Source organism: Echinops telfairi, unplaced genomic scaffold (genome assembly GCF_000313985.2).
Source record: "Echinops telfairi isolate 266 unplaced genomic scaffold, ASM31398v2 ScPeMD7_3533;HRSCAF=4204_0, whole genome shotgun sequence".
NCBI classification, from domain to species: Eukaryota; Metazoa; Chordata; class Mammalia; order Afrosoricida; family Tenrecidae; genus Echinops; species Echinops telfairi.
Genome location: NW_022107431.1, coordinates 20012190 through 20022093, shown reverse-complemented (window position 1 = coordinate 20022093; position 9904 = coordinate 20012190). Strand labels below are relative to the sequence as shown.

At 48.4% G+C, this 9904-nt stretch overlaps 1 protein-coding gene across 1 annotated transcript in view; it reads left to right on the top strand.

Annotated features, from left to right (window-relative positions):
- LOC115871021 (SAM and SH3 domain-containing protein 1-like) overlaps nt 1–3180 on the top strand; it is an 88486-nt gene extending 85306 nt beyond the window's left edge. The window contains exons 6-7 of the mRNA XM_045294569.1: nt 1810–1911; nt 3067–3180. Coding sequence (XP_045150504.1) covers nt 1810–1911; nt 3067–3180 — 216 coding nt within the window. The remainder of the gene's footprint in view (nt 1–1809; nt 1912–3066) is intronic.
- The last annotated feature ends 6724 nt before the right edge of the window (nt 3181–9904 follow it).

The following is a 9904-nucleotide window of genomic DNA, read 5'->3' as shown; positions in this document are numbered from 1 at the left end:
GATCTTTAAAATAAGTAAGTAAAAATATAAAGAGGAAGCGTACGTAGTGAGGTACAGGAGTTAGGGCTAAGGCACTAGAGACCTGGAGGAGACAACTGATGGCTCCCTCGCCCAACTGGCAGTGCGCCCCGTCATGCAGGGAGAACGTAGCAGTGCAAACGCCCCATTAGAAAAGGAAGAACTGCCTAGAATGTAGGCCAAACCTGCTACCACAGTTATGGCTCTGATGTCTTAGCACGAGTCTGTCTTGGAAGACATGGTCCCGGGACGTGAGGGTGATGAGACCTGGCCTGACATTGCTTTGGACGTGTTATCCGGAAGGATTGTCTCTACAGAAGAACCTCCTCTTTGGCAGAGGGTCAGTGGAAAAGAGGAAGCCGCTCAGCAAGGTGACGGGGCCTTGGCTGTTCCAGCGGGCCCACATATAACAGCGCGTCTGGGGTGACCCAGGCCCAGGTGTGTTTCATGCTGTTGGTCGAGGGTCCCTCAGAGCTGGGACTGACTGGGGGCACCGAACACCGATGACGACGGTGGTTAGAAAGATAAAAATCATATCCATCCTCCTAATAACAAGAGCTCCAACACCTCGGATTTGTAGTAACTTTGAGCTTGCATGTGTCTGCGAGCACTTGTTAACACTGACGATGTCACAGCCCTCTTTCCCAGGCAGAGAAACCGGCGCACAGAGGAGTTAAGTCAGTTTGCCCAAGAACCCCGAGGGGGCTTTCCGAGCTCTTAATCCTTAATCAATGTTGACTGCTTTCGCCTGGTCATCTTACGTCACGTGTGTGTATAGAAAGCAGGCCATGCGTGGAATCAATAGGAAAGCCATTTTCTCTTGGAGGTATTACCATGAGTGTGAGGATTCACCATAACCTCGTAGCCCCGGTGGCTGAGGACTGCCCTGATCCCACTGCGGGAGCCGTCAGGGTACGTTTCTCCTCTGCTCTTCAGTGGGCTGGGTCCATGGACCCTGACTTAGTCAATGATCTGTCCAAACTTGCTGCCTGATCCCCCAGTTTGAAGGCAGCCACCTCTTACCATTAGAAGAGGACTATAGAGAGTTCAGTCAATCTCTGCGCATGTCATGAAAACACACACCAGGCCGCCTCCCACCCGGCACCGCCTTTCCACCTCCGCTCAGTGAACTTGGCTGGCTTTCCCTAACATTTCGTTTGCCTCTCTCTGACTTTCAAAAACGAGAAAACCTGGTTTCTGGATCCAAACTTCAAACGTCTCTGAAGATACCGTCCATGTCTCATTGTCTTCCAGGCTCCCCAATACAGTCCGTCACATTTATTAGGTGAGAATATCGAACCGCTAACTTGAAGCAATCTTGCACAAGAAAAGCAGGTGCTTAAAAAAGCTCCAACCTTCCTTCTTGGTTTTACTCAAACTTCTGTCGTCTGTCACATTGGGTCTTCGTGAAATGTGGCCTGCGGGTTTGTGACTCCCACACGTGTGTGCGGTGGGGAGGGTGGTCCTCCCCAGACCTGTGCTGGTTTTGGTATTTAGGAACTGAGCTGAGAAAGATGCCTTTTGATGCTGGAGGTTAGATAATAAGAGAGAGGGCAGAAATCCAGGGAATTAGAACCCAGACGACAAAGCGAGCTCTCTGTCTGGGATTGGATTTGATTTCGATTAAGCCCCACGGGGCAGCGGATGGAGCTGTATCTCAGTTTCCAAACCTGTGTTTGGCTGAGACTCAGCCAGCCCCAGGGGGACGAGGCAGGTGCCCAGAGGTGTGTGTCTGTGCTGGGCAGACAGTACCTGGAAGTTATTGCCACTTCAAATGACCTCTCGTTGCAGCTCAAGGAGTACGAGGCCCAGCACCGGCAGACCGCTGCCCTGGATCCTGCCGACTGGCCCGATGGTTCCTACCCATCCTTCGACAGCTCATCCAACTGCAACGTAAGTTGGCCATCTTCCCTGGGGTCTTCCTTTACCGCTTTTGTAATGAGGGGAAGCCCAGGGGCTTCAGCCTCTGGAATCTCTTTCACCTGTCACTGTGTTTGACCTAATTATCCTGGGAGCCCTCCTGAAGGTGCTCTGGTGGTGCTCTGGGTGAGGCAGCGGGCTTCTAACTCCAAGGTCCGCAGTTCAAATCCACAAGGTGCTCCTTGGGGGAAAAGGTGTTTTCTGTCCTAGGAGGGCTTTATAGCCTCAGGAATCCTGTGTAGGGGTGGGAGTTGACTGAGTGGCGATGGGTTTGGGGTTTTAAAGCCCCAAAGAGATTTTGGTCTCTTTGAAAGCAGTGAGCCCCCTGAGCAAGATGGGGCTGCTGGGTTACGTTTGTGTCTCCAGTGACAATCCAGCTCAGGTGGCTAGGTTGAGAACTGACCAATGAGCTCTACTGCACGACACGAAGGCTGCCGTGAGTTGGCATCGGCTTGGCTCCACTGGCTTAGGTTTGGTTTGGGGCCTTCATTCTTTGTACATCATTCACTTGCTGGGCACCTTCTTAGGGGTCCTGGGAGCCCTGGTGGCGAAGTGTTTACACATTGGGCTGCTAACCACAAGGACAGCAGTTTGAAACTACCGGGCGCTCCCCGGGACAAAGAGGAGGTTTTCTACTCCTCTGAAGAGTTTCGATCTCGGAACCCACAGGGGCAGTTCTCCCGGCCCTGTGGGCTCCCTGAGTCAGGATTGACGTGATGGCATTGAGCTTGGAGGTTGGCTCCTTAGGGCTCCTGGCGGCGCCATGGCGACGAGCTCAGCAGCTAACAGAAAGTTCTGTGGTCTGAGTCAGCGGGTGGTGGGAGCACAGACTTGGAAAGATGACAGCCTAGGAAACCCTATGGGGCTGTTCTACTGCGTCACCTGGGCTTGCTATGAGCTCGGCGACCCTCGGGAACAGCAGGGACTAATGGCCTTGAGGTGCCTGTGGTAGGTCAGACAGGTATCTCCTGGTGCTGAGATCACGCTGGCGAGGGCAGGGTGGCGGGAGGGGCCTCTTCCTTTTGTGACATGGCTGTTTCATGGGTTTGTTAGATAATGTCGTCCTTAAAGTTTTGGGAGGGGTTTTGCCTCCCTGTTTTCAGCCACTTGTCCTATCTGTGTCCCAAGAACCCCCCTCCCCCCGGCATCTTCTCAGCACATCCTTCTCTTCGCGCCATCCATCGTGCCGGGGCGCTCGATGGCTTCCAAAGCAAGGCCCGACCGCCACCCCCACTGTTGTGAGAGGTCCTGCATGTGGCTGCATTCGATGCTCTTTCTTTCTTTCCCAGTTGTGGTAAATAGCTAGGGGTGCGTACAGGGACTTCAGAAAGCTCGTGGAAAAATGGAACTAAAAGATAATGGAATTTTTTTCACAAGCGATCTGAATATCTATCAGTTTGCCATTTCAACCTGCTTCTACATGCAGTTCGGTGCCATTAAGGACCAGGCCCCATTTCTACATCTCCTCCCCTTTCCCATCACCCCTCAGAAGCTGCTCTTTGTTCCTGGAATCGCTTCGCTGGCTTTGCCTAAGCTAGTTGTCCAGATGATTAGAATTGAATATACGGGGCTAAGTGGGGAGGTATGTTTCTAAAAGTTGGTAGAAAGATTTCATTATCTTTTGATTTCTTTTTCCATGAACTTTAAAAAAATTTTTTACTAAAAGATCATTTTATTGGGGGCACTTACAGCTCCTATAACAATTCATACATCAATTGTATCAACTACAGTTGTACATATGTTGACATCATTATTTTCTGGACATTTACTTTCTGTTGAGTCTTTGGGATCAGCTCCTCTTTTTTCCCTCCCTCTCCCACTCCTGAACATTTTTTAAAGGGTTATATATGGATTTAATTTTCTGCATTCTGTACATCTCCTGTTGTAATGAATGGGGAGTGGATGATCGGTCGTCAGTAGCACTATCACTGCCTGTATTGTGGACCCCATCACAGGAGCCATGTGTTAGGTGACCAGAAACTGACCTCCGATCCTTTTGAGACAGGACCAGGGAGCTCCTCAACGTTTGTGGGGAAATTCCGCTATCCTCTTTTTTCTTAATAATTGTATTGGCATATACTTCACCGATCACACAATTTAATCATTCAGTCATATTAAGATTTATGCAATCACTGCCACAATCCGTCTGAACATTTTCTTCTTGTGTTTATTGTGGTTAGCTCCCTGGTCATCCCCCTCCTCCGCTGCCATGTCCCCCTCCAGTGACTGTCCCGAGAGAACTCCCTGTTGTGGGTTTCATATACAGAATCCATGAACTTTTTGAAGCCCCACCACCACCCCTGAGATTTTGGTCTCTTTGAAAGCAGTGAGCCCCCTGAGCAAGATGGGGCTACAGGGTTACGTTTGTGTCTCCAGTGACATTCCAGCTCAGGTGGCTAGGTTGAGAACTGACCAATGAGCCACGGTGCATTTGGATGTTCATCTTTTCGGGCTTCTTTTAAGAGCTGGGCTTATGTCTTGTCGCCTCCCGGCTGAGTATCAGAAGTCAGTACAACCCGCCCCTTCCTGTTGCCCTCGTGGAGCGAGAGAAATGCTGCGTTTGCATGGCCCCCAGACCAAAGAGTCATGAACTTGCAAGTCCACCTGGCTTGCTCTTGTGTAAAGGAGACAGTCCCGTTGATAATAGTCAATGTGTCATGTGCTGGCCAGCCGTGTGGCCTGGGACGATGAAGTAATTACGGGAGCTGTGCTGTGGGTTTCAATTTGCTTTTTAATGCTCTGATCCCCACATCTTAAAGACCAACAGACTCTGTCAACCCCGGGCCCAAAGCATCCTGAAGAATGTGTACAGTAACCCAGGGTTGATGTGATTCAAACCCAGCTGGGGGTGGGGGTCGGCATGGGGAGATGGGACGGGCTGGGGGACAAAGACCCCATTGTTCATACTGGGTCCTTTCGAATCAGTGTCGCTGTACTCTCCTGATTAATAGCATCTGAGTCAAGAGAGAGGTTGCGAGACTTTGTCCATTCAGAGAACCCTCACACACTTGGACTGCAGAGAGAAAGACTCTCTCTCAGGAACAAGCGAAGACAAATACAGCACCGGGGACCTTGGGACAAACCACCAGAACGCGTCACTCAGTGTCGGTTTGTGGTGGCTCGCTCAGAGGGTGCATCCGCACCGTCCCTGCCCAGAGGTTGTGTGAATGAAGCGGGCCCGTCCTAAGGGTTGGGCAACACGTTTGTACTTCCACCTTTTTCACAGGGTCGAAGCAGACCTCACCTCGTTCTGTTTCGAAAGTGTCCCGCCACAGGAATTCAGTGTCCCCGAAGCCAAGGTTTCTTCTCCCCCGCCCCCGGCCCCACTACTGTTCGTAACCACCAATCATCCTTCGTCAGCACACATGTGTCTGGTTCATAAGAGTGGTCCCGTGTCGTATTTGTCATTTTGTGACTGGCGAATCTCACCCAACCTGTTTCAAGCTTCTTCAGAACCCCGTTTCTCTTTCTGACACGAGACACGGTCCGTTGTATGTAAGACATTGGTGTTTAGACTTGTTAGTCTTTCCAGCATTTTTTGTCCAGACGCAAGTGGTGGGGGGGCTGTGCTCTGGTTGCAAAAGTGAAGGAGGAAGAGACATCGGCCCTGTCCAGGTAGAGTCATAAAATCCCATCAAGTGATTCTGGCGCTGTAACTACTGGGTTCACACCACTGCCCTTTCATTTGGCAGCTGAAAGCTTAGCCTGTGTGTCACCAGGGGCCATTAGCACGTATTTTAACACAGAAGTTAAACTCGGGGTTTTCTCTCTCTCTCTCTCTCTCTCTCTATCTCTCTCTCTCTCTCTCACACACACACACTCGGAGTCTCACACAGTTATGTTGTCAGCTTTTTCAGTCAACGGTTTCTCCAAAGAGGTCTGAAAAAGAGACTCAGTCTGTCCTAGTTGACGATGAACAAAGGGCCGGGCGTGGCTGTGTTCACTGCGCTTCCAGTGCAGTCTGCAGAAGCTCGGAAGGGGGTCTTCTTCTGCGACAGCTGTAGGGAGGTGGGCGACTCAGCCATGGGGAGCCTTGTCTCCGGCGATATTGTCTGCAGAATCCTTCCGTTTTACTCGTGGAGTTTCCACAAACAGCCACGTCCACGCCGGATCATGCTTTTGAATCCTGCGGCTGACCACCTTTGCCAGGGAAGCCTGCGTGAACTTGACTGTAATTCTAGGACACCGGAAACTGGGCCTCGCCCTTTCATCAGCTCATTGTTTATGGAGTCCCGGGGTGACCAGCCACTATCCAAGAGGTTGCAGGTTTGAACCCTCTGTGCCATGAGTTGGAATTGAAGCTACTGGTGTTTGTACTGAGACTCAGCAAGAAGCCCTGCCCAGCAGATTTCTTCTCATTGCTCTAGATTTGCATCCAAAGTAGAGCCATTAATTTCAGATAATTCCCAATGCCCCCTCCTTCAGCTGCCAAGCGTGAGGCACTTTGATTATCTTTTGTGTGGCAGCCAGCATGTTTCAGTTTTCTATTTACTCCTTTCGTCACCGAGATGTAAATAGCCCACTGGTCTCGCCAGGAATGCCCAGGCCCTGAGTCTCCGGGAGCACAAGGCCTTTGTCACCAGGCCTCAATGCCTGTATTGATGCTGGCCCCCCTTTGGGGTCGCATTTGCATCGATTTCAGAACTGACATTAGATAATTGCGTGCCGCCTAACAATAAATCCCTCCTCACATTCCTAGTTTCCAAGAGTGTAAAGGACTAAAGATAGTTACCAGGGGAAGTGAAAAATATTGTTCTCTGTGCCAGAAGAGGCTGTTCTCTGCTATCTGGTTTGCATTAATAGTCAACTTCTGTTGTGAGGTTTAGAGTTTCGAAAAGGATTTTGGTTGAGGCCATAACTGGATTCACTGTTAAATAGTTTCGCATTTATTTTAATATTGTGCGTTTTAAGTTTATTTTGGTGAGGCCATAACTTTGATTCCTTTTTAAAAAAAATCCATTTCATTGACATGTGATTCACGTATCCTGTAAGTCAGTGAGTAGTTCAAATACATCGAAAAGTTGTGCAGTTATTGTCACAAGTGATTCTGAACTTGATTCCTTATTCAGTATCTGAACATTTATTTTAATATTGTTCTTTATTTTGGTGATCTCCCCTCCACCCGCTACCCCCACCCACCCCTAATTTGCCTCCTGCAGGGAAGGAGAAGGTTTGTAAGAGCTGCCATTGTGGAATTTACAACTCCTTTTAGAGTTCGCTTTGGGGTTCGGCTTACCTTTTTAAATTAGGAAAAGTATTGAAAGAAATCATTCTCCCCACCTTACTGCTGTCTTGTTTCACTTGTTTTTGCTTTTGTGTGTGTGTGTGTGTGTGTGTGTGTGTGTTTTAGTCACTTTATTGGGTCTCTTACAGCTCTTTTCATACATCAGTTGCATCACACACATTTGTACATCCGTTGCCATCATCATTTTCTAAACATTTTCTTAGTTTGAGCCTTTCTTTCCCTCCTTCCCCCACCCTCCCACCCTTGTGAACCCTTGATCCATTATAAATCATGATTTTCATATCTTACACTGACCGATGTCTCCCTTCATCCCCATTTCTGTTTTTCTTCCCCCTTGGGGGTGTTTTTGTTTTTTAAATAGTTTTTACTCCTGGCACAACCTTAAAAGTGTACTTTTTATGAAACCGATGGGTACGGGCAGATCGCCTGTATCAGCTGCTTGAATATTCATGAAGACGCATGCCCCGAAAAGAGCCTTTTAAGAATGGCCAATGGCTATTCTGCCATCACCAGGCCGTCTGCATGATGGTAGAAGTCTGGCACCCATAAATGAAGCGCCAGCACCCTGTGCACCCGTCACCCACACCGGCTGTGCTATCTCTCAGTTGCTTCTTTTCCTCAGAACCTGGGCCTGGGGCGTCCTCCCCTGGGGCACCTTATGTTGGCCGACAGAGCAGTGGTGAAGCATTTTGCCGCGGGAGTTGGTAAAGCATGGCCCGTGGGTCACAACCGACCACGCTCACAGTGGGACTGTTTGGGACGTGGAGAATATTTGCACAGAGACTACGGGACGGTTGTGATGGTGTTACCATACATTCCCGTGTACTTCCCCTTCGTGGCCTCTCATTCCAACTTCCCTTCCAACTCAAAGTGGACCTTGACCACTGGGCCTGTCTGAGGCACAGGGGGCCCCTTGGCATATGGAGAGAAATGAGCCCAGTGTGGTCACTGCTTTCATTTTTGTGCTGCTGATGTGCTTCCTGCATCGAGGCCTTTCGAGGTCTCAACCAGAATAGTCCCGTCGGAAAGGGTGGCTCTGGGAAGTCTTTTTTTGGGCTGTCTAAAATGATCGTCCGGACACATCGCCCTGGCCAGCAGACAGGTTTCATTTGAGGTTTTTACCCGCCTCCGTGGACAGTCAGGCTCGATGTTTTGGGAGGAAAGGGTGTCCCATCCTATGTGTAAAGTGGACCTTTATGGAAGATAATTATGGAAGACAACTCATCCTTCTAGTATGTGCCCAAAGCCAGAGAACATCCCATGAAGTTCTTTTGGCAAATGGCTGCATTTCTATTGTTTGTATGATGTCAAAAGAAAGCCACTATGGGCCAGATTTACCTCGATGGCATCTAAGCAACCACAACAATCTCTTTGTTTCCCCATCTGGAAAATGGAACAATAATATTGACCCCCTAAGAGCGTGGCAAGGGTTATGAGGCATAAAACAAATGCCCAAGGAGTGTAAACGGCTACTTGATCTGAAGAACTCTCTTGCCCCTTAATATAAATTGCTATTCTTATTAAAATAATCATCTTCATAAAGGAAAAAAAATGTTAGTTTTGCCCATACCCTTACCATGGGAGCAATGCTTATTATACTTTTGTATAATGCTGGCAGATAGGCCAGCGTTGTTAGACCCACTTGATGGAAATAGTGCATGTGTTTGCTTTCACCAAGCACACAGTTTATTTTCTGTTCCATAAGGTGTTATTATACAAGTGGGTTTAGGTGTGGACCTGGTGTAATTGCAGTAAGGAGCTGGTATTAATAGTCCTGTATAAGCATCATGCTGGGTGGGCACTATCCTGGGAACTCCATGGTTAATTAGGTGGTCTCACTGGTTGTGTGGGTGTGGCTTTCCACACTTCTCTTGCCAAAGAGCATGATCATGGCAGGCTGGAAACAACTGGGATGTTGACCTGTTCACAGGTGGCACTCATGTGGTACCTCTGTCTTTACTGGTTTGTGCACTGTGGGCCTTTCTCAGTGTATCAAAGGACACTTGAACAAAAGTGTATCATCTCAGGGGATCCATTATTATCATTATTAAATATTTAAGACAGACTTGAGGGGCTATCTGATCTGGCATTTCTTTTATTTGGTTGAGCCGTGTGAAATCAGATATATGAGATAGCTTTTGACCTATAAAATGGCAATTTCATTTGTTCAGCTTAATATGTGAAGACCAAACAGGGTATTCCACATTTCCCCCCCATTATCTGATCGTATCGAGGTACAGATATTTGTGATCTCATCTAGGTTAGAGATTGGCATTTAGATTCACAGCATACCAGTACCTTTATTTTATTTTTTTTTGCACTGGGTTTAGGACAGTTGGGATTTCTGTCACTTGTCTAATATAACTAGTTATTTTTCCTCCATCTTGTCTAACTAAATTTGTATTCTCCTTAAGGTAGACACTGAAGCAACAGATAGGAATATTTCTTCTTGTTCCTTAAGTTCTGTTTTTGCCCCTCGCTGCTCCCCCACCTCCATCTTTGTATTTCCCATTCTCTTTTTGTTTCCCCTTTTCCCTAGTTCAAACATTGCCCTGCTATGTCTTGTCACCTTGATCATGCATGGGTGGCTCTGGTCAGATTTTCCACTCATGCCGGTGTTTCTCACCCCGTGGGTTGTTACCCCTTTGGGGGTCAAACCACCCTTTCACAGGGGTCGCCCGATTCATAACAGTAGCAGAATTACAGTTATGAAGTAGCAAC